Raw genomic sequence first — 24,566 nt, 5'->3', positions numbered from 1 at the left:
TATTTTGAATTTAAATATGTTTATTAATGGTAACCGGTGCAAAAGTTAAAAAACAGGTTTACAAAAACTGATCTCGCCCGTCTGTTAATAATTGCTTAAGTGAAACATACAGTTTGAATCGTAAACTAATTCATTTTGAGGCAGTTAACATAAGGGAATAATAGTATTACACACTTTTCAATACAGTTCAGTTTTTCGCAGCCAAAAAATGGTATTAAATCAAGGGAACATTCAAGAGCCTAAACTCACAGAAAAATACTTGATTGCAACACTGAAATTATTTCCTATAAAACTAAAGCGACGTTGTCTTTAAGGTAAATATTACAGAAAGTTTCTTTCTATAAATATAACTTTTGACCTAACTGGAAGTCCTTTTAGAGCCTTTTAACTGCGAATGGATTCCTCTTTAACATTGGGCGCAATGTTAGCTCCCGTCGTTAGGGAGTCCTTCTCCTTGTTTCCAAAGTCCGGATATAATTTAGCCACTTGACCCAGCGGCGTGCAAAGGCGGCCGGAGAAGTCCAATCGTTTGTTGGATTGACTACGTTCCGCCGAGGAGATGATGTCGAGCAGGGATCTAGCGACAATGAAACGATAAGTAGATGTACCGAATTAATGGATACCCGTCTTACCTTTGCCCACAAGCGGACATGCGACGTTTGCTGGCCTTGAGCAGGCTATTGGAGTTGTTGCTGCCACTGCCACTTCCGCTGCTGAGGGGCTCCAGGCGCTCTGGAGAGAGGGGAGATTCCGTGTAGGAGCGCAGGAGGCTGGTGCCTGGTTCCGACTTGAGCGGCGCATCGCCATAGGCGGCACGTAAACTCTGCAGGCTTTCCAACAGATTCTTGTGGTGCACCGTGGTGGCATTCAGCTGAATAAGTTGCTCCAGCTCCCTGTACAGCAAGCGGTACTGATCCTTGGCCTTGGATATCTTTAGCCTAACCGAAAATATACAAAATAGATAAGTTAACTTTGGCAGATCCCCACGTATAGCTTCCTACCTTGCTCCGTTGGTGTGGGTGAAGGGCAGCACATCGCCGCGCGAGGCGCTCTTGTAGAGCTCATGAATGTGCTGCTGGCAGCGCACCTCCTCCTGTTTGTCCATGTCCTCCTTGACCAGCAGGTGCAAGAAATGCGGTAGCCAACTGATTTGTCGCTGCAGGTGGAACAGTATCGAGGAGCTGGTGGTCAGGGGGAAGTACCGTGGCAGCCGTCGCGCTAAAGTGGGTGCAGAGGGATCCTTTGCCTTTAGCGGCACCATGCGCGACATCTTAATGAGCTGGCCCAGTTCAGCGGTGCGATAATCGGTGACCCGTCCTCCGGGACCATCGGCAATCGCCGGCGCCTCGTCCATGCAGGAGCGCGTTATGCACAGGGAGTGGACAAATATCTCGCCACCGCGGGCAGACAGCATGTGGCTGGTGGCCTTAGAGCCGGTCTTGCGGGGCATTTCCAGCAGCACTGAGCGTCCGTTCAGCAGGAAATTGATCAGGCAGGAGCTGGGCCGCGAGGTAACGTCCACGGGCGTAACGAGGAATTGGCCCAGGCAGGGCTGCAGATCCGCTGATCCACAGCCGCGCGGAGTGCACCACTTGAGGGTCACAGTCTCGTAGGTGGCGCCCTGCTTGATGCTCGTGGGCAGACTGAAATCCGGGCCACAGGTGATCGAATGTGCCCGCCGGCTGTGTAGGATTTCCACATCGTAGTTGGCGCTGGAATTGGCATTCTGCTCCTCCTTCATGGGAATGTTGGTCACCGTGGTGCTGGCCAGATCGTAGTGGTTCAGGATGAGGTGCGTCAGCTTGTACGATATGTCCGGCGCACTGACCGTGTGGATCTCGACGTCTAGCAGCGGTGAGATCTTGAGCAGGCTGCGATTGGTCACCAAAGATTCGACACCTAGCGGCACAATGTTGAGGATGACCAAGTGGCAGTGGTCGATGGGCAGACCCTTCTTGGCGGGCGGAGCAGCCAGGGCGTTCTGCTGCACGAGGACCGTGTTGAAGATGTCCTCCAGGCTCTTCATGCTGGTGTTGTCCCGCGCCGAGGTGATGCAGATGACGCGTCCTTTGTTGGGAATACGTGGCAGCTCCTCGGCGCCAAAATCGGCCATTGCCGCCAACTGTTCATCCGTGGGTTCGGCGAGCGCCTCGATGGCGGCTCGGAGGCCATGGATGACCGAGTAGTCCGAGGATGTGGGAACGTTGCGCGACGGCACGCCCACCATCACCATGGCGTTCATCACGTGCGACATGTTCTGAGTACTGGGACTCCAGGTGTTCACAATATGCGCCGCCGTGTCGGAAACTATAAAGCGCACGTGCTTCTTGCCCGGAAAGAGATCCCAGACCACGCGACAGTATTCGATGGAGGACTCGCAGGCGCACGTCCACAGGCTCTTGCTGAACTGGGAACCACCACCTCCTCCAGACGCATTTCCCGCGGCTCCTGGTCCTCCGGCGTCTGCCGAGGGCTTTCCCTTGAGGAAGTCCATCGAGATGTACTCCTCGCTGGCGATGCTGAAGTACCGCGTGTGGTCCAGCACAAAGATAGTCTTCTGGTTGCGCTCGAACATGGTGGGCTCGCCGGGGCAGCTAAACTCGCAGGAAAGTAAAACAAATGCCAAATCTTAATTGTTTACAGTCCTTGTTCACCACGAACAGCTGGTTTTGGGTGGTGAGTTAAGGCCCGTGCTATTTTCTGGCAACTCCGGGAAATTGGAGGTGTATTGGCATAGAAATTTAAGCTTATTCGCACAAGTCTGAATTGTGCCATAAAATATAGTTTTTCATTAACTAATTAAAATAGGTTTTTGAATTAGAAACAAAAGTTAAAATACAAATTCTATATTATTCTTAACTTAACATGGTGCTCTTTCGGCGCTTTTAAATATATCAAAAGTGAAAAGATTAAAACATATTAGAAGTCTTGACAAAATTTATGAAAAATATACAAGTTTATTAACTAATTAAAATACTTTAATTTGTTATTTAAAGTCATTGCTAAAAAGTACCATCTTCAGAAATCCGCCCACCAACTGTTTGTGCCATCTGGCAACTCTCATTAAGAATCACGTTGTTGGACGTTAAGCAAAAGCTGTCAAAATTTCGTAATATTTTCTAGATTGTTTTTTTGCCTTTAAACTCTGAGTGAAAAGCGCAAGAAGCGCAAGCCAAAGTAGCAGCAGCATGTCGTGGCTTTTGGGCAGGAACCGCCAGCAGCCGCAGCCGGAGCAGGCCGGTGGCTTCGCCGATGGAGGAGGTGCCGATCCGGAGGGCAGGACGGCCGGCGAGAAGTCCGGGGACGCTCAACTGAGCCGGGCGGAGCGCAAGGCCATGGAGGCGTACCGCTTCGACTCGTCGGCGCTGGAACGTGCGGCGGATGCGGCCAAAACCCTGGAGCGATCAAGTAAGCGGAAAATTTCATCAGCCAGTTGCATAACCACCGACATGCGCCATGCTATCGCAGCGTGCGTGTGAGTCTGGGATGTAGCCGCGCCCCCAATGACCCCAAATGTTAATCTCGTGCAGAACACGCCCGGGAGGCCCTCGAGCTGTCCAAGATGCAGGAGGCCACCCGGCAAACGGAGTACAACACCAAGGTCAAGGAGTACGAGGCCCATATCGAGCAGGCCAAGGTCGAGCAGAAGCGCATCGATCACGAGGAGCGCCGCAAGACCCTCATCGAGGAGACCAAGCAGCAGCAGCAGCGTGCCCAGTACCAGGATCAGCTCTCCCGCAAGCGCTACGAGGATCAGCTGCAGCAGCAGCAGCGGGTCCAGGAGGACAATTTGCGCAAGCAGGAAGAGAGCGTCCAGCGGCAAGAGGCTATGCGCCGCCAGACCATTGAGCACGAGATCGAGATGAAGGAGAAGAACCGGCTCAAGCTCCTGGAGCACGAGCTGCGCGCTAAGGCTCGCGTGGATCGCGAGAACCGCGACATCAACCTGGAGAAGATCCGTCTCAAGGCGCAGGAGCATCGCACCACCGTACTGGAGGGTATCAAGTGAGTAAGCGCTTAGATGTACTGGATAACGTTGCTAATTTCCGCTTCCTGATCCACAGAACTGCTGGAACGGTCATTGGCGCTGGTGCCGAGGCCATGCTCACCGACTGGGACAAGGTGCTGACCGCAGCTGGAGGACTTTCGCTGCTCGCTCTGGGCGTGTATACGGCCAAGGGAGCCACCGGCGTGGTTTCTCGATATGTGGAGGCACGTATCGGCAAACCCACGCTGGTTGGAGAGACATCGCGTTTCGCCTTCCTGGATGCCCTGAAGAACCCGCTGCACTACCTGAAAAGGCTGCGCGCCAAGCCCGCCGATGCCCTGCAGGGCGTGGTGCTAAACCCGAAGCTAGAGGAGCGGCTACGCGACATTGCCATCGCCACCAAGAACACGCGCATCAACAAGGGCATGTACAGGAACGTCCTGATGCACGGTCCACCCGGAACGGGCAAGACCATGTTCGCCAAGAAGCTGGCCGAGCACTCTGGCATGGACTTCGCCATCATGACCGGCGGCGATGTGGCGCCCATGGGCAAGGAGGGCGTGACGGCCATACATAAGGTGTTCGACTGGTCGCAAACCTCGCGCCGCGGCCTGCTGCTGTTCGTGGACGAGGCGGACGCCTTCTTGCGCAAGCGGTCCTCGGAGAAGATCTCGGAGGATCTGCGTTCCGCCCTGAACGCCTTCCTGTACCGTACCTCTGAGCAGAATCCCAAGTTCATGCTTGTGCTGGCTTCCAACACGCCCGAGCAGTTCGATTATGCCATCAACGATCGTCTGGACGAGATGGTGGAGTTCTCACTGCCTGGTTTGGAGGAACGAGAGCGCCTTTTGCGACTTTACTTCGATAAATATGTGCTGCAGCCTGCTGCCGCGGGTGCTAAGTAAGTCTTATCTAGCATTTTTATCTAGCATTTTTGTTTACCTAAAATCGTATAAATCGAACATTTCCCTTCATTATAAGATGATTTCACTATAATTTGTGTGCTCTTTTCAGGCGTTTCAAGTTGGACACCTTTGACTACGGAAAGACCTGTTCGAAGATGGCCGCTCTGTGCGAGGGCATGTCGGGTCGAGAAATCTCCAAGCTGGGCGTATCCTGGCAGGCGGCTGTCTATGCCTCCGAGGATGGTCTGCTCACCGAGAAGATGGTGCTGGACAGGTGCTACTCCGCTGCCCAGCAGCACAAACAGAAGGTGGGTCTTCAAATGGTTCTTTATCTTGCTTTTTATGCTAACCAGAAATCGTATGTGTTTCACAGATGGCCTGGCTCTCGGATCAGGAGCGTGCCGATCACAAATCTATTACGGGCGCTGCTGCTCCACCTCTCACTCTTACTGCCAATAAACTGTGAGGAGCGGAGACGCAGCTGGAGTTGAAGTAGATGATGCAACCTGCATTGAAACTTGTTTAGTTTTCTAATCATTTAACATTAAGTTGGTAACGCACAGGGCTTTATCTTACTACCGGATACCAAACAGCAGCCGAGACACCGAATAAGTGCATATCGGTTACCTGTATGCATTTACACAGCCTGTACAAAATCGCTGGCGGAAGCACGTGTTCGTCTATAGATGCAATTAAGTTTGACCCACTGATAATTGTATTATAAGCTTGCATTAACTGTCTCAATAGAGTGTACAATAAGAGGTGTATATTTTAACTGCTGTTGCTGCATTTCGTATGTTAAAGCTTTGGACGTAGGCTGTAAATTGAACCCGTCGCGCCAGCACTGTGAGAGATTTATATTAAACTTCTCGCTGGCGCGGCCACCAATTTGACTTGTCCGCAGTGTTTTCCTATATATGAGTATGAAGTAAATATATATAGACTACTTGTTAAAAAATGCCTTTTTAATTTTGATAAAAATTTATAATCGTAGAAAATACACATAGTACTAGGGTTTTTTCGACATTCAAACAATTTTTTCTTTTAAGAAACTCAATTCAATGTTCAAATTGTTCAATTTTAAAATTATAGAACTTTTAAATGATGTGTTTTTGTGTGTGAGTGTGATTATTGTTTTAAAAAATGATGGAAAAATATTATTTTTTTTATTTGATTTTTGCGCCAAACAGCTTTACTACTAATACGATAACCGTACAGCATTCAGTTTTGTTCCTTCGATATTTAATTTCGGAGAAAACAATCTTATTTTATTAGAAAACGTCGATTAATATAATTATATTTAAGTCTCGGGTTTTATTTTGAATTAGTTTTTAAGCTTTGCCGGTTTCAAAAATTGTATAAATAACAGTTTTTTCTAAAATTCCCTAAAAAATCCCTCTCTACTGAGAGCCACACGCTGTCGCCGCATCGGGGCGAATGGCAAAACGGGCTGAGTGAGAAAATGGCGTAGAAGTCGACAAAAAGGAAAATTCATTTCGTTTGAGGAAAACATCGGAAAAACCAAGGAAAACTTCGTTGAGATTAAAAATACCTTTACTGAGCTGTGAGCAGAGATGTTTCCGGGTGGAAACGGCAACGCAGACTTGGGCTACAACAAGCACGCCCACGTCCACGGACATGGACAACATGGCCATGGGCACAACCATAATCACAACCAAAATCAGTTCCTGGCGCAGCCCCCGCCGCCACCCACTCACTTTTCCCTGCCCCCGGGCGGAGGTCCGGGCATGGTGACGCCCCTGGTGGCCACTGGTCTCCCGCTTGCCATGCAAGGTGGCGCCGGCATCGATTGGGCGCAGCTTGCCCAGCAATGGATCCACATGCGGGACGCTTCTCCGGTCGCCGTGCCCCTGGCGCCTCCACCGCCAATCATTGGCAATGTGCGGGAGTACCACCAGCAGGCGATGGCAATGCCAGTGCCCAGTGTGGTCAGGACGGGATTTCCTCTGCTCGAGGAGCAAGGCGAGGCTGACATGGACATGGACGACGAAAATGAGCGGGGACATGGCGTCGAGACGCCCCCACCGCCGGCTCCAGCGGTTACGCAATCCCAATGGCTGGCGGCCAGCGAGGCGCCAGGCCAGTCCATAGACACCTCTAGCGGAGCGGGTAAGTGCATGGGCCAAATATAGCTAGGTCAAAAACTCACTCCCGTCTCCTCTCTTCCTCTTCAGCTGTCACGCTGGGCAAACAGCCATGGAACAGCTGGCAAACGCAATCCGGCAAATCCACGGGCAATCCCACAGCGCATATTCCCTCGCTGCTCAAGCTCAACGTCAGCAATCCCAATGAGCCGCAGCAACAGCTGCAGATGCAGTTGCAGGCGCAGCAGCAACCGCAGCCAACGCATCCACAAGCACATCAGCCGCATCCCCATCCACATCATTTAGCACCACAACATGCACACCAGCCACAACAGCAGCAGGAAAGCGGAAGTGGCAGTGCCGGCAGCGAGATTGATGCCAACAAACGCAAAATGTTGCCAGCTTGGATTAGGTGAGTGGCCCATGGGGACCTCCTGCCTAGCCATAAAATATTACTCCTATCTTATCAAAAACATGATATTTCTGGAACCCATTAAGAGCATTTTTATGATTCACTTTTATTTGGGTATAACAGACTAATGACTTTATGGGAACTTAATATATCTTAACTACTTCAGAGTAGAATATATTAAGATGACTTACCAGCAATCTTACTGATAGTAATTTGTTATTCCGTAATTTACTAGTTTCTTGAATCTACATATACTAAACCTGTTCCCCTTTTCAGAGAGGGCCTGGAGAAAATGGAGCGCGAAAAGCAGCGGCAGCTAGAGCGCCAGCAGCCCTCCATTGGCACAACCGCAGACGATGAGGTTAACCATGTTAAGCAAGTATCAAGCAAAACACTAACAACACCTGTTAATCTATTGAACATCGCGAATGTGGTAAGTAAGGTCAGGGAGTGTAGGGTTAACTGACTCTCAAAACGGACCGAAAAGTGCCCAAAGCAAGGAGCACATCTCACCCCAATTGGTTGCACACAAAACCCAGACGGGACTGAACCTAAACTGAAGTTTCACCATCAAAGAACACAAACGAATGACAATACGGACTGTAGGACAGACTGCAGATAGAAGTGCAGACTGTCGAATTAAACATACCCTTGAAATTCAGGCTAGCGACAGCGAAGATTCCATTGGCTTGCCTGGGGAGGTGCATGGAGAACTGGAGGAGCAGCAAATAGGTAATGAATTGATAAGTAAAGCCGGCGATGTGAGCAGCAGCGAGGAGCCGGAGGAGGAGGAGCAGCAAGGAGCCAACGATACCGGCAATCGGGAGGCGGCAGAGCCTGTAGAAGCGGCTACCGCGAACGATGTCAATGGTAAAAACTACGAAGAAAGACTGGCGGATCTGGTAGGCATCTCCATTTGACCCGGATGTTTGCTCAGCCAGGCGATGAAATCGAGTGAGTCTCAGAGGCGAAGGAACTGCGGAATTCCGGCGACATATTCCCATTCCACTTTGGCTGCTCTGCAGTTCGTTCACTCTTCACTAGAGTTTCATTCCCTGGCCACCGGCGGCACATCCAAATACCCCCTTATATGTCTTGTTGCAAACAATCTATGAACACCCAAATAAAACCCATCTGTAGATGCTTGTGGTGCGTCGGACACTAACCGAAATCCTGCTGGAAACCACAAACGAAGAGATTGCAGCCATTGCATCCGAGACCCTGAAAGCACACCGTGCGAAAGGTACATTATGCATTACACTTAAGTTTACCCCAAAACCGATCTCTTCCAGCGCTCGCGCGTGTGTGTGTGTGTAAGTAGTTATAGCATATAGATCGTAAGAAGGCGCGGATACGTATGTCGCGGACTAAGGCTGGGATGACCCGACGTTTCGGCCAAGCGATTGCATCCGAGTTTTGTTCGGCGAGCGCGTTACCACCTCTTTTAATCCCATATGTCTTTGCTAATCTTTGAATCCCAAAATAATGATATGATATCGAACACCACACAAAAACCAATGAAATCACTTGCTGAATTTTTTAATCGTTATATTATATAATATATACCTATATATATATATATGTATGTGTAAATCAAAAGCGTCATCAGCCCAAGTGATTCGCAAAAGCGCCTTGTCCTCCATTACCGGCAACCTGGGTAAGTAACCAAATTTCAGTTTAGCTCGTAAGTTTCTTTTGCACTCTTTTTGTTTAGAGGTAGTCTGAGTTATGCTTGGTCGTCCCCTCTTTAAAAAAAAACATATAAATACTATTGGATTATCCTCTGGCCAAGTTCTAACTTCCTATGCTTGTAACTTTGAACCGTGGTCAAACCACTTTCGACCCTCTTGGCGCAGTTTGGTCCTTCTAGCTCGCTTTTCCGCCTTCTCTCTATCCCTTCCCGAAACCCCTTCCGTAATGCCTCAAGAAGTGTCAAAAATCCATTTGAAACATATGAAAAACTGCGCCCAATCTACATGAAGCCTGGTAGCAACAATTAGCACTTGACTGATTTGAATTATAGGTTTAGCTGCCTATGGCGATTCTTCCAGCGAAAGCGAAGAGGATGAGGACGACGAGGATGGCGAGCGCCTGGCGGATGCAGGCAAGGATGCCGACAAAAGCGTGCATCTAAGCGCGGAGGAGTTGAAGGTGGGTTGGCATTATACCTAAGATTATAAGAGGAAGTATATTAAAGTATCTTTTTTAGGCTCGCATACGGCGCAGCAAACGATCCTTCGAGAAAGTCATTGACGACATTGAGGATCGAGTGGCCCAGCAAGAGCTGCGCGATGAGCAAACCCTGCAGCGCCATCGCAAGATGGAGCTGGAGCGCTCCGACCCCGGTGCTGGTGAGCATCGTCGACCGCTGGCCAAACCCGAACCGCCCGGCGAATTGGCCAGCCAACCAAGCCACGAAAAGCTGCAGCAGTTTAATGGTATAAGGAGTAACATTTGCTTTCAAAAACCAAAACTAATTGTAAATCCTAATCCCCAGGCAAACGTCCCAGTCGCAAGGAGAGGACCACCCGCTTTAGCGACAACAAGGACGGCAAGCAGTCTCAGAGCTACGTGCAACAAGTGGTGGCCGCCGCCGCTGTGGCACCGCTGAGCTCACTAGCGAGCAGCTCAGGCTCGCAGAAGCCAAAGCCCGTTCCCAATCCGGCCACCCATCTGCTGCAGATGCCCGAGTCGGTGGCCACCATGCTGAGTGCGGCGGACAAGGCGCTGCACAAGGCCAACAAGTCGTCGCGCAAGTCTAAGAGCAAGCGGCGACACTCGTCCACCTCGTCCTCCTCCAGCAGCAGTAGCGGGAGCAGCTCGAGCAGCGACAGCGACGACAGCAGCAGCAGCAGCTCCAGCGCATCCAAGGCGTCCAGCAGCCGCGGCAAGCGAGCCAGCCGGCATGGACACCGCAGCCACGGCAGCAGCAGTCGGAGCAAATATGAGCGACGCGATCGCGACCGTGACCGAGAAAGGGAACGAACCCGGAATCGGGAGCGGGATCGTGATCGTGGGCATCGCCAGCATCGCAGCCACTTGAGTGGCGGCAGCAGTAGTGGAGGCCACCGCCAGAGGTCGTCGCGGCGACACCGGGACTCGAGCCACTCTGGCGGGGATGAGGGCCGCAGCAGTAGCCACAAGCGCTCCTCGCGGCCCAGCAGCAGTCGCAGCCACGAGCACGGCAGCAGCAGCAGCGGGAGGAAGCGCCACCGCACGAGATCCCGCTCCAAGTCGCGCAGCACCCACCACTCCAGCTCCCACGCATACTCCTCCACTTCTTCCGCGTCGCATCCGCGCAAGCGCCACTAAGATAACGTCTACCGCTAATTGTTATATTGTAATTATATTTTTTCTTCTGTTTAAGATGCTTTCAGTAAACAGTTTTAATCCAGCATAATAAATTCGGATTTCCTAAAGAATATTTTGCTTTTCAATTTAGTTTTTTGGATTTTAAGTTGGGAGTTATTTTTGCAGAAACTCAAATTATAAAGCTTTTAAGGTATTTTCTATCATTTTCGTGGAGCGTGAAACTATAAACGCCCCAAGTAAGTCCCTAAAGTATTTAAACACAATTTTTTTAAACTGTAAAATAATTTATTTATTCATCATATTGCTAAAACAATTTGTTGCTAACTTAAGACTGGTTAATACTATGGTTTTTGTTTAGAATATTCAACGAAAACATTCTAATCAGTCTCAAAAACTTAAAATAACTGAGAATTAGCCCATTGATGAACAGGAACTAGTATTTCTGGCTTAGTCGACCTCCTCGACCGTGGGTCCCGAGTAGCCTCCGAACCCTCCGGCCTGCTGGCCGCAGTTGGCTCCTGGTCCAGCTGCCCCCGCACCCGTTCCCTGCTGGTGCATCTTGGTCATGATGGGCGAGCAGTGGCGGGTGAGCTCCTCCAGCTTGTGGTCGAACTCCTCCTTCTCGGCGGTGGTGTTGCCGTCCAGCCACCGAATTGTGTCGTTGCACTTATCCAGAACGGAGGTCTTGTCGGCCTCCTCCAGTTTGCCCGCGGGAGCCTGTTCCACGGACTGCTTCACATTGAAGACGTAGCTCTCCAGGGCATTTCGAGAGGTTATGCGCTGGCGCTGCTTCTCGTCCTCGTCGGCGTACTTCTCGGCCTCGTTCACCATGCGGTCAATCTCGGCCTGCGAGAGGCGTCCCTTGTCGTTCTTGATCGTGATGTTCTTGGCCTTGCCCGTGCTCATCTCCTTGGCGGTGACGTTCAGGATTCCGTTGGCGTCCAGGTCGAAGGTGACCTCTATCTGGGGCACACCTCTAGGCGCAGGCGGAATTCCGGACAGGTCGAAGGTGCCCAGGGCGTTGTTGTCCTTGGTCATCGCTCGCTCGCCCTCAAACACCTGTATGGAGACACCGGGCTGGTTGTCCGAGTACGTGGAGAAGGTCTTGGTCTGCTTGCACGGGATGCGGCAGTTGCGCTCGATCAGCTTGGTCATCACTCCGCCGGCGGTCTCAATACCGAGGGAGAGCGGGGCCACGTCCACCAGCAGCACGTCCTGGATCTTGCCGCTCTGGTCTCCGCTGAGGATGGCGGCCTGGACCGCCGCTCCGTAGGCCACCGCCTCGTCTGGGTTGATGGAGAGGTTGAGGCTCTTGCCGTGGAAGAACTGCTGCAGCAGGCTCTGCACCTTGGGTATGCGGGTGGATCCTCCAACCAATACGATGTCGTGGATCTGGCCCTTGTCCATCCTGGCGTCCGTTAGGGCCTTCTCCACGGGCTGCAGCGTGTTGCGGAAGAGGTCTGCGCACAGCTCCTCGAACCTGGCGCGGCTCACCTTGGTGTAGAAGTCGTGTCCCTCGAACAGTGCGTCGATCTCGATGGTGGCCTCGGTGCTGGAAGAGAGTGTGCGCTTGGCCCGCTCGGCAGCCGTCCTGAGGCGTCGCAGGGCGCGAGGGTTGGAGCGGAGGTCCTTCTTGAACTTGCGCTTGAACTCATCCGCCAGGTGGGTGACCAGCCGGTTGTCGAAGTCCTCGCCTCCCAGGTGGGTGTCTCCTGCCGTGGAGCGCACCTCGAACAGCGATCCCTCGTCGATGGTCAGGATGGAGACGTCGAAGGTGCCGCCTCCCAGATCGAAGATCAATACGTTGCGCTCACCCTTGAGGTTCTTGTCCAGCCCGTAGGCCAGAGCCGCCGCCGTGGGCTCGTTGATGATGCGGAGCACGTTCAGGCCGGCAATGTGGCCGGCGTCCTTGGTGGCCTGGCGCTGGGAGTCGTTGAAGTAGGCGGGCACCGTGATGACCGCGTCCGTGACGCTCTCGCCCAGATACGCCTCCGCCGTCTCCTTCATCTTGGCTAGCACCATCGAGCTGATCTCCTCGGGGGCGAACCGCTTGGCCTCGCCCTTGAACTCCACCCCGATCTTGGGCTTGCCGCCGTCGCTGACCACCTTGAAGGGCCAGTGCTTCATGTCCTCCGCGATCTTGGGGTCGTCATACTTGCGTCCGATGAGGCGCTTGGCGTCGAAGACTGTGTTCCTGGGGTTCATGGCCACCTGGTTCTTGGCGGCATCGCCGATGAGGCGCTCCGAGTCTGTGAAGGCCACGTAGGACGGGGTGGTGCGGTTGCCCTGGTCGTTGGCGATGATCTCCACCTTGCCATGCTGGTAGACACCCACGCAGGAGTACGTGGTGCCCAGATCGATTCCAATAGCTGGCATCTTGTGTGTTTGTGTTTGTTGCTCCTACTTGGAAGTGGATACTTTCGTGTTCTCAGCTCTTCTTCTTGTCTTCAGTGATGGTTGTTCTTGGTTGTAACGCTGGTATTTGTTTTACTTAAATGTCTTTTACTTGCACTTTGTTGCAGAGTGTTAGCTTGTTCAGCTGCGCGTTGTTTTGATTGCTTAGCTTTTGCTTAGCGATGCTTTCAGTTTGCTTGTTTGAATTGAATTGCCGCTAAGAGCACCGAGCGGCCCTATTTATACTCGGGCGCTCTCTTCTCGAACATTCGAGGCTGGCTCTCTCGAAGCGGGGAGAACTCTCGGCCTTGTCAGTGCACCAGAGCGAGATGGCAGACGGAGAGGGCCGGAATATTAAGAGAGGGTGTGTTTAACGGTTTCGAAATTTCTCGACTTTTCTCTGTGCCAAACAAAACAAACAAACCTACCTCAACAAATGGCTTTCTTTTGTGCGTTCTGGAAAATTCTACCGGCGTCGTTTGTTTATATAAAGACAGCGTTCTATTTATAAGCGAGATTTAAAGTAGCAACTAACTTCATTTGAAGTAGATGTCCAGCACGAGATACACAGTTCATTGGCTTTCAAAATTTCATTCATGAGCACGTATTCATCGCCTATGCTAATAAATTGGGACTCACTGTACACGCCCCCAAAACAATAATTATAAATTTTTATATAGATGGACCCTTCATAAATGCTTGTCAAAAAGTATCTTTCAGATACAATCTTAACATACTATTACCTTCGGTGTTCACAAAAACTGTGCAAAATTGCCGAATTTAGTAAAGTAGTTAGAATGTTCGGAGACGCCTCGTCCAGAACTAGGTAGTAATTTAATTATTAAACTGAGCACAACCATAATTATTAAGAATCAGAAACCCAACGTGTTGCACACAGACTCCAAGATTGTACCAAGAAAAAATTTTTGTACAATAAAATAAAAAATTGAAAAGCTTAATTTATGCATTTTCTATTGATAGGGTTATAATGTATTTATTGTTTGAGAGTGTTACGTGAAACTGGATTAACTTTCACATATAGTACATTTAATAATTAGTATAATATGAATTTTGTGGATACAATTTAACTGATAAAGTAAATATGTCTTTATCAACTCAAATCTTTCTTACGAATATAAATTAAAATAATTTCCTTAATTTCTTTTGAATAATTAGTTTGTTGAAATAGAAAACTGTTACAACAAAAAATTGTTGTAGGAAAAAGAAAAATAGAACAGAAAACACTAACAAATAAAATTTGTTTACGAAAAAAAAAACAAGCCAACTTACAAAAGTCAATGCCTCATCTTTTTATTTCAAATGATTTATTCAGTTTTTTCAAAACAATCAGTTACGAAGTATCTTAAAGATACTTTACTGCCAACATTTGGGAAGTGACCATTATCAGCACAATCCAAAATCAGTTTTAAAGTTTTGTGGGCGTGCATGGTTAATCTCGTTATGTTATGTATCTCGTGCTTATGTAGCAACTAGTAGGACATCTACTTCAAATGAAGTTAGTTAAATAATTAAATTAGTTTAATAATTAAATTACTACCTAGTTCTGGACGAGGCGTCTCCGAACATTCTAACTACTTTACTAAATTCGGCAATTTTGCACAGTTTTTGTGAACACCGAAGGTAATAGTATGTTAAGATTGTATCTGAAAGATACTTTTTGACAAGCATTTATGAAGGGTCCATCTATATAAAAATTTATAATTATTGTTTTGGGGGCGTGTACAGTGAGTCCCAATTTATTAGCATAGGCGATGAATACGTGCTCATGAATGAAATTTTGAAAGCCAATGAACTGTGTATCTCGTGCTGGACATCTACTTCAAATGAAGTTAGTTGCTACTTTAAATCTCGCTTATAAATAGAACGCTGTCTTTATATAAACAAACGACGCCGGTAGAATTTTCCAGAACGCACAAAAGAAAGCCATTTGTTGAGGTAGGTTTGTTTGTTTTGTTTGGCACAGAGAAAAGTCGAGAAATTTCGAAACCGTTAAACACACCCTCTCTTAATATTCCGGCCCTCTCCGTCTGCCATCTCGCTCTGGTGCACTGACAAGGCCGAGAGTTCTCCCCGCTTCGAGAGAGCCAGCCTCGAATGTTCGAGAAGAGAGCGCCCGAGTATAAATAGGGCCGCTCGGTGCTCTTAGCGGCAATTCAATTCAAACAAGCAAACTGAAAGCATCGCTAAGCAAAAGCTAAGCAATCAAAACAACGCGCAGCTGAACAAGCTAACACTCTGCAACAAAGTGCAAGTAAAAGACATTTAAGTAAAACAAATACCAGCGTTACAACCAAGAACAACCATCACTGAAGACAAGAAGAAGAGCTGAGAACACGAAAGTATCCACTTCCAAGTAGGAGCAACAAACACAAACACACAAGATGCCAGCTATTGGAATCGATCTGGGCACCACGTACTCCTGCGTGGGTGTCTACCAGCATGGCAAGGTGGAGATCATCGCCAACGACCAGGGCAACCGCACCACCCCGTCCTACGTGGCCTTCACAGACTCGGAGCGCCTCATCGGCGATGCCGCCAAGAACCAGGTGGCCATGAACCCCAGGAACACAGTCTTCGACGCCAAGCGCCTCATCGGACGCAAGTATGACGACCCCAAGATCGCGGAGGACATGAAGCACTGGCCCTTCAAGGTGGTCAGCGACGGCGGCAAGCCCAAGATCGGGGTGGAGTTCAAGGGCGAGGCCAAGCGGTTCGCCCCCGAGGAGATCAGCTCGATGGTGCTGGCCAAGATGAAGGAGACGGCGGAGGCGTATCTGGGCGAGAGCGTCACGGACGCGGTCATCACGGTGCCCGCCTACTTCAACGACTCCCAGCGCCAGGCCACCAAGGACGCCGGCCACATTGCCGGCCTGAACGTGCTCCGCATCATCAACGAGCCCACGGCGGCGGCTCTGGCCTACGGGCTGGACAAGAACCTCAAGGGTGAGCGCAACGTATTGATCTTCGATCTGGGAGGCGGCACCTTCGACGTCTCCATCCTGACCATCGACGAGGGATCGCTGTTCGAGGTGCGCTCCACGGCAGGAGACACCCACCTGGGAGGCGAGGACTTCGACAACCGGCTGGTCACCCACCTGGCGGATGAGTTCAAGCGCAAGTTCAAGAAGGACCTCCGCTCCAACCCTCGCGCCCTGCGACGCCTCAGGACGGCTGCCGAGCGGGCCAAGCGCACACTCTCTTCCAGCACCGAGGCCACCATCGAGATCGACGCACTGTTCGAGGGACACGACTTCTACACCAAGGTGAGCCGCGCCAGGTTCGAGGAGCTGTGCGCAGACCTCTTCCGCAACACGCTGCAGCCCGTGGAGAAGGCCCTAACGGACGCCAGGATGGACAAGGGCCAGATCCACGACATCGTATTGGTTGGAGGATCCACCCGCATACCCAAGGTGCAGAGCCTGCTGCAGCAGTTCTTCCACGGCAAGAGCCTCAACCTCTCCATCAACCCAGACGAGGCGGTGGCCTACGGAGCGGCGGTCCAGGCCGCCATCCTCAGCGGAGACCAGAGCGGCAAGATCCAGGACGTGCTGCTGGTGGACGTGGCCCCGCTCTCCCTCGGTATTGAGACCGCCGGCGGAGTGATGACCAAGCTGATCGAGCGCAACTGCCGCATCCCGTGCAAGCAGACCAAGACCTTCTCCACGTACTCGGACAACCAGCCCGGTGTCTCCATACAGGTGTTTGAGGGCGAGCGAGCGATGACCAAGGACAACAACGCCCTGGGCACCTTCGACCTGTCCGGAATTCCGCCTGCGCCTAGAGGTGTGCCCCAGATAGAGGTCACCTTCGACCTGGACGCCAACGGAATCCTGAACGTCACCGCCAAGGAGATGAGCACGGGCAAGGCCAAGAACATCACGATCAAGAACGACAAGGGACGCCTCTCGCAGGCCGAGATTGACCGCATGGTGAACGAGGCCGAGAAGTACGCCGACGAGGACGAGAAGCAGCGCCAGCGCATAACCTCTCGAAATGCCCTGGAGAGCTACGTCTTCAATGTGAAGCAGTCCGTGGAACAGGCTCCCGCGGGCAAACTGGAGGAGGCCGACAAGACCTCCGTTCTGGATAAGTGCAACGACACAATTCGGTGGCTGGACGGCAACACCACCGCCGAGAAGGAGGAGTTCGACCACAAGCTGGAGGAGCTTACCCGCCACTGCTCGCCCATCATGACCAAGATGCACCAGCAGGGAACGGGTGCGGGGGCAGCTGGACCAGGAGCCAACTGCGGCCAGCAGGCCGGAGGGTTCGGAGGCTACTCGGGACCCACGGTCGAGGAGGTCGACTAAGCCAAAAATACTAGTTCCTGTTCATCAATGGGCTAATTCTCAGTTATTTTAAGTTTTTGAGACTGATTAGAATGTTTTCGTTGAATATTCTAAACAAAAACCATAGTATTAACCAGTCTTAAGTTAGCAACAAATTGTTTTAGCAATATGATGAATAAATAATTTATTTAAAGAGAACTTAAAACCTTTATTTTCTTTGGTTTATAGAAAACTTCACACTTTTACCACGAAATATTTTTTTCTGAATGTTCAAAAAATGATGTATATATTTATGGAGTTATTTTGATAATTTCTGGAATATATCAAGATTAAACTTTAAAAAAAACTTATCCCGGAATCGTGTCACACTATAAGGCATTATTATATAAATGAATACACTTTTGTGTTTTCTTAACTTCTATTCTTATTGGACTTCCAGCTTTTTCTGCTTTTCCCCAAAGGGATCTGCGTAGACCCTCCCAATTTCGTAGTGGCTCATTTTATTGCGATGGATAGTCAGGAGGGCTCCGCTCTTGAAGCTCTGTTCGCAGACACCGCATCTGTAGGCCATGGCAGGCAACTCCGGGCTGGGTAGCACAGCCTGTGGCTGCTGAACTTGCTCCTCGGGAAGACGTTTCAGTCGCATGCGCTCAATATCCTCAGCCCGCCGCTTGTTGACCCTGGCGTTAACGTAGGGATCCGCAGAAAGGTCGCCTTCGGCTCCACTGCCCGGAATTACATCCTCGTGATGACCCTTTCGGTTGCGGTGAATGTTCAGGTGCGAGCCGCACACAAAGCTCTCTCCGCACGTTCCGCACTGATACGGTCGCTCGCCAGTGTGACGTCGCATATGGATCTTCAGGTCGTTGGATTGCACAAAGGTCTTGCTGCACCGGTCGCACGAGTAGGGCCTTTGGCCCGTATGCAGACGCATGTGGCGCGCCAGCTTGTTTTGCGAGATGAACTTCTTGGAGCAGATCTTGCACTCGCTGGGACGCTCTCCGGTGTGCCAACGCATGTGCAGGCTCAAGTCCTGGCTGCGCGGGAAAGCTTTTTCGCACTGGGAGCATTTGTACGGGTTGTCGCCGGTGTGTCGGCGTATGTGGATGGTGAGGCTGGACACGGGAAAGCTGAGGCCACAGTACGGACAATCTCGCCGCTTTGCGACACGTTTCCGGCCAGAGTTCTCCGGCGTCTCCGTTTCTAAAGTCGCTGCGTGGGGATGGAATGCCTGCATGTGGCGGCGCAGAGTGTCCTGGCGCTTGAATGATCGCGGACAGTGCTTGCAGGTCAGCAGACCCGTGCCGCTGCTCTCGTTGGCCAGATTCAAAGCGGCCACATCCGCCGTCAGACGGTGGGCGTGCGAAAAGTGCCGGGACAGAGATTCGCTTTTGGCAAAGACTCGTGGGCAGACGGAGCACTTGTAGATGAAGTTCTCCGAGTGGGCCAGACGGCTGCCCAGCTGGGAAGCTCGCGGATGGGACAGTTCTTTGAGTTCAGGTTCCTCTGATAATAAATGCAGCCGATTGGTCTCCTCCGCTTCCTCTGCTTGATCCTCGTCAGCGTAAAAAGTCTCTTCTTCCGCCTCCAAATTGAAAACGGCAGAAGTATCCTGGTCACCCAACTCCTCGAGTTCCACCTGCTGCTCTTCGTAAGAGGCGGGCAGGAAACCTTCCATATTCACTGCACTCTCCTGGCCAATCAGCTCCACTACCTCCACATGGGCTTCCTCCTCCGGCTTGGCAGCCACCTCCTGCTGCAGGTTTTTCAGAGTCTCCTGCGCGCTCTCCACCTCCAGGATGAACTCGTAGGTACTGATCAGGCGGCGTGTACAGTTCTGGCACAGCTGCAGCGGCAGATTGGGATCCGTCCATGGGTACTGGTTTAGGGAGAACAATATTAGTATTATGATACAATAGCATATTGACTTGACCCACCTTAGCTTTGGAGACGGATTCCAAGAGCTGCCAGAGCTCCATGCTTAGGTCGTTGTACTCGATCTCATCGTGGAGGCAGAGATTGATTTCGTGAGTCTCCAGGCAGACGCGGCACGTCTGGGAGTTGATGTCAATGTGGATCTCCGCTGTCTCCATAGTTTTGATTCACATCGTTAAAAGCAAAGACTTTGTTTATAACAGCTGGCTATTAGAGATGGTCATTAAATCACAGCTGCTCCGGTTCACAGTCACTTGCTCCGTTCATGCGAAGAATAATGTGATAAATATTAATAATAATATGAAACAGTAGATTATTATTTATTTATTAACAATAAGGAAGTGCTTATGAAGTAAGAACCATATTTTTCCTGACTTAAAAATATAAATATTAACATATATGAAAATTTCTACGGCTTATTCTAAGCTGCAAACTTAAAATTCCAAATATTTTCTGAGAGTATTGCTTCAAAAATGAAGTTCCAAATAGTAACAATCCTGTGACTGCTTTGAAACACTGGAAAGTCACGAGGTTCATCCACTAACCGATACCATCGCACTTTTGCCATTCACCCCGTCGCGCATACGCCCGCTTCACAATTCAAACGAACGGCATTTTATTTTCACAGGACCCGGGAGTCGTGATTGTTTTACCCAATAGCTTTATTTTACCATTGTGTTTTGACCAAATTTTGCAATCTGTTAGTTGTCCAGAGCTTGTACCGTCATGTCCCATCCGTCCGACCATGTGCTGCGTCCCAAGGAAAATGCTCCGGCCCGAAAACCGGAAATATCAGCCGCCCTGCTCAACATGCAGAAGAAAACCTTGCTGTTGGGAAAGGTGAGTGAAGATCTCTCTAGAAACTTCCTGGAATCCTTGTAATCCCCCGTGTAATACAGCCCACCAGCGAGAACGTGGCTCCAGCCGCCAAACCCTTGCCAGGATCCTCTCACGCTATGATCAGGAGTGCCATGACTGCCATGCGTCCGCCGCCCACTAAACCAGGTCTAGGAGCCTCCAATTCCGTAGTGCCCGCCACTGGAAGCAAGTTCCAAAAGCCACTGGTGCCGCCCGTGAAGAAGGCCACCTCAGAGTTTGTGGCTCCCGCTCCGGTGGCACCTATCAAAAAGCCCGAAGTCGTAGCCAAACAGAAATCCCCTGCTTCAGGTGGAGAGTCCTCTACAGAACCTGCTACTGCAGCTGCCACCAGCTCTGGCAGCACCTCTGACAAAGATAAACCCAAGTCTGGTGGGTACCTTATCCAATATAATCCTTCCCCGTTCATTAAATCCATTGTAATCCCCCGCAGATGCGCAGCCGCAGAAGCCCAAGAAAACCTGGGAGCTTAACAACTTTGATATTGGCCGTCTGCTGGGACGCGGCAAGTTTGGCAATGTCTATTTGGCGCGCGAGAAGGAGTCCCAGTTCGTGGTGGCCCTCAAAGTGCTCTTCAAGCGCCAGATTGGCGAGTCCAATGTGGAGCACCAGGTGCGCCGTGAGATCGAGATACAGTCGCACCTGCGCCACCCGCATATCCTCCGCTTGTACGCCTACTTTCACGACGATGTGCGCATCTATCTGATCCTGGAGTATGCTCCACAAGGAACGCTATTCAATGCTTTGCAGGCACAGCCACTGAAGCGGTTCGACGAGCGCCAGTCGGCCACCTACATTAAGGCATTGTGCTCCGCGCTGCTCTACCTACACGAGCGAGACATCATCCACAGGGATATCAAGCCGGAGAATCTGCTGCTTGGACACAAGGGCGTCTTGAAGATCGCCGACTTCGGCTGGTCCGTGCACGAACCCAACTCCATGCGCATGACGCTGTGCGGCACTGTGGACTACCTGCCGCCCGAGATGGTGCAAGGTAAGCCGCACACCAAAAACGTGGATCTCTGGAGCCTGGGCGTGCTCTGCTTCGAGCTGTTGGTTGGCCACGCTCCCTTCTACTCGAAGGTATACGATGAGACCTACAAGAAGATCCTCAAGGTTGACTACAAGCTGCCGGAACATATCTCCAAGGCAGCCGCTCATCTCATTTCCAAGCTGCTAGTCCTGAATCCACAGCACCGCTTGCCGCTGGACCAGGTGATGGTGCACCCATGGATCCTGGCGCACACGCAGTGAACCCTTCCATAATATTTCATTTTGAGTTATTTCCTTTTAATTTACAGTATAGTTAAGGCTCGCCGCGTAATTTAATTATGGCATCTTAAATTTTCATTTAGCCAGATTCGAGAAATTAACATTTATGAATTAAGTTTATTATTATCAATAAAGTTTGTGTGTTGTCGAATGCTAGGCGAGTGTGTCGGTGTGTTCAATCCTATCTTATGTGGCTATACCTAATCTCTAGCGAAATGAGTTGACGGAATACGAATGCAAACTATTGTGGCAGCGACAAAAACACAGGCAGCATTGCCCGAATGCAGTGAAGCGAGTTATTTTTATCACAGAAAACCAAGTACAAGGAAATATTGTACGCAGATGGAAAGCGCATAGGTATATTTTTGAGATTGGCGAATATAACGAATGAAATGGTTTAGGAATTAGCAACATAAACAAGTTCTGCCACTTTTGCGACCAATATTTTGTGAAGCTGGACCGAACCAGTCTTAACGTTAGATCAATTGCAATGAACTGGCGCTGCCTTTAATCTCGTTTCCATATTAGAGTATTGGATTTGCTGCGAGTTTTCGTGTTTTGTTTACATTTGCTATGAACGCAATGATGGTAGTCATGACGTTAAACTTTACTCTTACAAACTAGGTAGCTTAGGGCGTGCTCAAACCAGGATATATTTCGATTTATAATCTCCAATTATCATACAAATTCATTGATTGGTTCGCTGAATTCCAAATCATCTTTCAGTTCCCTAAAACCTATGGATTTCCGAGCACGGCCTTAATATAAAGGGTTTTCTAAGCCTTTGCACACATGCCGCTCAATATTAATAGAAAATTGTGTTACTTAATGCCTAATAACCTCGCCTCCCTTCTTGCGCGCCGCAACATTGGAGTAGTCGTCCTCTGTAAGTCAATATGTAAGGTATACTGCCCAATCAATATCAGTTCAAAGACTCACCATCTTGATCTTCATCCATGCCGTCCTCCAGATGGATGCCTTCGGCAAATTCCTTGCCCTGGTCAGCCACGATTTCGTTGTTAAGATTGTCAGAGTCGAGTAGATGCTGTGGCTGCTTAACGGCCACATCGCCCACATCGTCGTCATCGTCACCATCACCACCGCCGCCAGCACCGGCTGCCTCGGCCATCTGCTTGGCCGGCTCGTCGGGTACGGGCCCGGGACCAGGAGCCGGCAGCTCGCCATCGAAGAAGTTCTGGCCGGCTCCACCCGCTGCTGGCAAATTAAAGCTGGGCTCATTTAACGCGTCTTTAACCTCGTGGGCGCCCGAATCCTCTAGGGGCTTGGGTGCGACACCAAGGTTCTTGTTGCTCTCCAGCTCATTTACAGCGTTTGCGTAACGATTGTTGTTCTCGTTCTTGGGCAGCTCTTCGGCGGCAGTATCCACATCGACACCTTCGCCCTTGGTGTCCGCCTTGTCCTCAAAATTGTCGGGTATGGGAGCTACGTTTTCGGGAAGTTTGCGATCTGGCTTGGCTGGCGGTACTGCCAGAGGGGGAAGGCCGCTGCTGCTGCTCACCTTTGGAGCCACCGACGCATCCGGAGCATTGCCGGCCTTCTTGGCAACCGGGCCGCTCACAGAGGCCTGCGTGCTGCTCTTGCGGGGAGCACTCAGCGGGGAAACAGGACCGCCGGACAGCTGAGGCTCCTCCTGCTGCTGCTTCTCATTGAGCGATTTGGGCACAATCTGAAAGTTTTCAACAGAGTTTAGTATGAGGCTGTGGTTGTTGCGCACGGCGAAGGGCATGGGAGACAGCTGCTGTGACTGCTCCTGGGTTCCGTCACCATTACTCTTAATTGTGTCGTTAGTAGCAGCGGTTGTTTGGTTTCGGTTTGTGTTAGTAGCTAGCAGATTTACCCCGCCGCCGATCCTGTAGAGGCCTTCACTCACTTGCACTTGGGCATCGAAGGACTTCTCGTTGCGCGGCTTTTCAATGCTGTGCGCCAGCTGGGCGGGATTGGAGTTGTGGGTGGTGGGCATCTGCTCGGCGGGCTTGTTCAGCTGCTGCTGCTGGTGGTCATGGGCCGGGGCCTCGGCGGGCTGAGCCTTGGGCACATAGTTGCAGTTCGTCTTGAACTCAGCGATTGTGGCCTCCAGCGTGTGGATCTTGTGCTCTTCCTCGCGCTGTTGCTTGTCCAACTTTTCCTGGAGGATAAGTAGATAAGTAGGATGTTCTAAGGAAGCCATTAGGAAAGGTTACCTTCCAGGCGGCCACCTCGTGCTCCTTGCTGGCCTTGTCCTTGTGCAAATCGGCCAGGACCTTTTGCAGCTTCTGGTCGAACGCGTTCGTGTCCTCGATGTGTTTCTTCTTGCTCTTGAGGCACTCGGCCTCCAGGTCGGCGTACTTGAACTCCAGCAGCTTGTACTTCTCCACCTGGGCGTCGAACTTCTCCTGGAGGGCGCGTTCCGTTTCCTGCTGCTTTTGCACGGCCTCCGCCAGCTGACCCTCGTACTTCTCCTGCAGGCTCATCTTCTCCGTGCGCAGCAGGCTCATCCTCTTCTCGGCGGTCAGTTTCTCGGCATTGAGGGCTGTGGATTTCGCCATGTTCAGTGTAGAGGAATAGGGGTAAAAATAGACTTACATTGCATCTGGACACTGAGGCCCTCTTGGAAGGCGCGGCTCTCGTCCAATTGGTGCTGGGACATTTGGTAGATCACTATCATCATGATGAGCACGATGAACATGGTCATCAGGATGCAGATGCGGACGCGCCCGGAACGCGCGAAACGAGCCGAACTCATTTTACACCCGTTTTCAGATAGCAAATGGGCAAATTACAGATTTTTGTGCAGGAAGAGAATGTTTTTCTTTTTTTTGCTTATGCGGGAACGTTAGAGATGGGCGTTCTTTGGAGATGGTAAACTATCGATTACATATGCTCTCGGAATTTGGACCCTTCACTTTTGGGTCAAAAATAAGGGGCTTTTGAAAAATATATTTTGAACTTTGTACTGCTGTTTTTCAAAAACCACTAAAAGCCTTTAAAGTCAAGAACGCGATAAAGTGGTTACAAACAAAAACAGCGCGGGTGTTAGGGTATTGTTTTATTGGAATG

The 24,566-nt window shown here is 50.6% G+C and overlaps 8 protein-coding genes across 10 annotated transcripts; 4 read left to right on the top strand and 4 right to left on the bottom strand.

Moving 5' to 3' along the window:
- Positions 1-2: 2 nt before the first annotated feature.
- LOC108023834 (protein asunder) lies at positions 3-2,643 on the bottom strand. Its single transcript, XM_017093482.2, has 3 exons — positions 1,002-2,643; positions 633-938; positions 3-577 (listed from the first exon to the last, which is right to left on the bottom strand). The coding sequence occupies exons 1-3, from the start codon at positions 2,573-2,575 to the stop codon at positions 385-387; spliced, it is 2,073 nt and encodes a 690-aa protein (XP_016948971.1). The 5' UTR covers positions 2,576-2,643; the 3' UTR covers positions 3-384.
- Positions 2,644-3,056: 413 nt separating this feature from the next.
- LOC108024670 (ATPase family AAA domain-containing protein 3A homolog) lies at positions 3,057-5,851 on the top strand. Its single transcript, XM_017094742.3, has 5 exons — positions 3,057-3,408; positions 3,531-4,005; positions 4,065-4,889; positions 5,003-5,201; positions 5,267-5,851. The coding sequence occupies exons 1-5, from the start codon at positions 3,189-3,191 to the stop codon at positions 5,357-5,359; spliced, it is 1,812 nt and encodes a 603-aa protein (XP_016950231.1). The 5' UTR covers positions 3,057-3,188; the 3' UTR covers positions 5,360-5,851.
- Positions 5,852-6,321: 470 nt separating this feature from the next.
- LOC108024662 (arginine/serine-rich protein PNISR) lies at positions 6,322-10,832 on the top strand. The gene is made up of 9 exons (XM_017094730.3): positions 6,322-7,023; positions 7,089-7,410; positions 7,687-7,843; positions 8,073-8,312; positions 8,551-8,653; positions 9,011-9,067; positions 9,434-9,561; positions 9,620-9,848; positions 9,908-10,832. The coding sequence occupies exons 1-9, from the start codon at positions 6,468-6,470 to the stop codon at positions 10,720-10,722; spliced, it is 2,607 nt and encodes an 868-aa protein (XP_016950219.1). The 5' UTR covers positions 6,322-6,467; the 3' UTR covers positions 10,723-10,832.
- Positions 10,833-10,985: 153 nt separating this feature from the next.
- Positions 10,986-13,341, bottom strand: LOC108024680 (major heat shock 70 kDa protein Ab). The gene has a single exon (XM_050888893.1). The coding sequence runs from the start codon at positions 13,096-13,098 to the stop codon at positions 11,170-11,172; it is 1,929 nt and encodes a 642-aa protein (XP_050744850.1). The 5' UTR covers positions 13,099-13,341; the 3' UTR covers positions 10,986-11,169.
- Positions 13,342-15,281: 1,940 nt separating this feature from the next.
- LOC108031441 (major heat shock 70 kDa protein Ab) lies at positions 15,282-17,624 on the top strand. The gene has a single exon (XM_017104873.3). It carries the CDS (start codon positions 15,519-15,521, stop codon positions 17,445-17,447), a length of 1,929 nt encoding a protein of 642 aa, XP_016960362.1. The 5' UTR covers positions 15,282-15,518; the 3' UTR covers positions 17,448-17,624.
- Positions 17,458-19,667, bottom strand: LOC108031444 (zinc finger protein 420). Its single transcript, XM_017104877.3, has 2 exons — positions 19,364-19,667; positions 17,458-19,305 (listed from the first exon to the last, which is right to left on the bottom strand). Exons 1-2 carry the CDS (start codon positions 19,517-19,519, stop codon positions 17,851-17,853), a joined length of 1,611 nt encoding a protein of 536 aa, XP_016960366.1. The 5' UTR covers positions 19,520-19,667; the 3' UTR covers positions 17,458-17,850.
- Positions 19,668-19,849: 182 nt separating this feature from the next.
- LOC108031445 (aurora kinase C) lies at positions 19,850-21,660 on the top strand. Its single transcript, XM_017104878.3, has 3 exons — positions 19,850-20,201; positions 20,261-20,609; positions 20,671-21,660. The coding sequence occupies exons 1-3, from the start codon at positions 20,088-20,090 to the stop codon at positions 21,489-21,491; spliced, it is 1,284 nt and encodes a 427-aa protein (XP_016960367.1). The 5' UTR covers positions 19,850-20,087; the 3' UTR covers positions 21,492-21,660.
- Positions 21,607-24,364, bottom strand: LOC108031442 (uncharacterized). 3 transcript variants are annotated; one of them, XM_017104875.3, is made up of 5 exons: positions 24,093-24,363; positions 23,711-24,039; positions 23,368-23,655; positions 22,449-23,196; positions 21,607-22,393 (listed from the first exon to the last, which is right to left on the bottom strand). In XM_017104875.3, exons 1-5 carry the CDS (start codon positions 24,250-24,252, stop codon positions 22,335-22,337), a joined length of 1,584 nt encoding a protein of 527 aa, XP_016960364.1. In that variant the 5' UTR covers positions 24,253-24,363; the 3' UTR covers positions 21,607-22,334. The 3 variants fall into 3 exon arrangements, with proteins under 3 accessions (XP_016960364.1, XP_016960365.1, XP_016960363.1); XM_017104876.3 differs by having other exon boundaries at positions 23,401-23,655; XM_017104874.3 differs by having other exon boundaries at positions 22,449-23,655; positions 24,093-24,364.
- Between the last annotated feature and the right edge of the window lie 202 nt (positions 24,365-24,566).

Source organism: Drosophila biarmipes, chromosome 3R (genome assembly GCF_025231255.1).
Source record: "Drosophila biarmipes strain raj3 chromosome 3R, RU_DBia_V1.1, whole genome shotgun sequence".
NCBI classification, from domain to species: domain Eukaryota; kingdom Metazoa; phylum Arthropoda; class Insecta; order Diptera; family Drosophilidae; genus Drosophila; species Drosophila biarmipes.
Note: the sequence above shows the minus strand (reverse complement) of the source record. Positions and strands in the feature narration are given on the sequence as shown.

What these genes read in the sequence shown, in the direction of transcription:
- LOC108031442 (XM_017104874.3), bottom strand. Translation starts at nt 24,252, where the DNA reads ATGAGTTCGGCTCGTTTCGCGCGTTCCGGGCGCGTCCGCATCTGCATC. An exon ending in ACGAGGTGGCCGCCTGGAAG is followed by an intron (nt 23,656 to 23,710) that starts GTAACCTTTCCT and finishes CTTATCCTCCAG; the next exon opens with GAAAAGTTGGACAAGCAACA. An exon ending in CATGGATGAAGATCAAGATG is followed by an intron (nt 22,394 to 22,448) that starts GTGAGTCTTTGA and finishes ATTGACTTACAG; the next exon opens with AGGACGACTACTCCAATGTT.
- LOC108023834 (XM_017093482.2), bottom strand. Translation starts at nt 2,575, where the DNA reads ATGTTCGAGCGCAACCAGAAGACTATCTTTGTGCTGGACCACACGCGG. An exon ending in ACCCACACCAACGGAGCAAG is followed by an intron (nt 939 to 1,001) that starts GTAGGAAGCTAT and finishes ATTTTCGGTTAG; the next exon opens with GCTAAAGATATCCAAGGCCA. An exon ending in ATGTCCGCTTGTGGGCAAAG is followed by an intron (nt 578 to 632) that starts GTAAGACGGGTA and finishes CATTGTCGCTAG; the next exon opens with ATCCCTGCTCGACATCATCT.
- LOC108031444 (XM_017104877.3), bottom strand. Translation starts at nt 19,519, where the DNA reads ATGGAGACAGCGGAGATCCACATTGACATCAACTCCCAGACGTGCCGC. An exon ending in AATCCGTCTCCAAAGCTAAG is followed by an intron (nt 19,306 to 19,363) that starts GTGGGTCAAGTC and finishes TCCCTAAACCAG; the next exon opens with TACCCATGGACGGATCCCAA.
- LOC108031441 (XM_017104873.3), top strand. Translation starts at nt 15,519, where the DNA reads ATGCCAGCTATTGGAATCGATCTGGGCACCACGTACTCCTGCGTGGGT.
- LOC108024670 (XM_017094742.3), top strand. Translation starts at nt 3,189, where the DNA reads ATGTCGTGGCTTTTGGGCAGGAACCGCCAGCAGCCGCAGCCGGAGCAG. An exon ending in CAAAACCCTGGAGCGATCAA is followed by an intron (nt 3,409 to 3,530) that starts GTAAGCGGAAAA and finishes AATCTCGTGCAG; the next exon opens with AACACGCCCGGGAGGCCCTC. An exon ending in CCTGCTGCCGCGGGTGCTAA is followed by an intron (nt 4,890 to 5,002) that starts GTAAGTCTTATC and finishes TGCTCTTTTCAG; the next exon opens with GCGTTTCAAGTTGGACACCT.
- LOC108024680 (XM_050888893.1), bottom strand. Translation starts at nt 13,098, where the DNA reads ATGCCAGCTATTGGAATCGATCTGGGCACCACGTACTCCTGCGTGGGT.
- LOC108024662 (XM_017094730.3), top strand. Translation starts at nt 6,468, where the DNA reads ATGTTTCCGGGTGGAAACGGCAACGCAGACTTGGGCTACAACAAGCAC. An exon ending in TATTGAACATCGCGAATGTG is followed by an intron (nt 7,844 to 8,072) that starts GTAAGTAAGGTC and finishes CTTGAAATTCAG; the next exon opens with GCTAGCGACAGCGAAGATTC. An exon ending in GAAAGCACACCGTGCGAAAG is followed by an intron (nt 8,654 to 9,010) that starts GTACATTATGCA and finishes GTAAATCAAAAG; the next exon opens with CGTCATCAGCCCAAGTGATT.
- LOC108031445 (XM_017104878.3), top strand. Translation starts at nt 20,088, where the DNA reads ATGTCCCATCCGTCCGACCATGTGCTGCGTCCCAAGGAAAATGCTCCG. An exon ending in AAACCTTGCTGTTGGGAAAG is followed by an intron (nt 20,202 to 20,260) that starts GTGAGTGAAGAT and finishes CGTGTAATACAG; the next exon opens with CCCACCAGCGAGAACGTGGC. An exon ending in CAAAGATAAACCCAAGTCTG is followed by an intron (nt 20,610 to 20,670) that starts GTGGGTACCTTA and finishes AATCCCCCGCAG; the next exon opens with ATGCGCAGCCGCAGAAGCCC.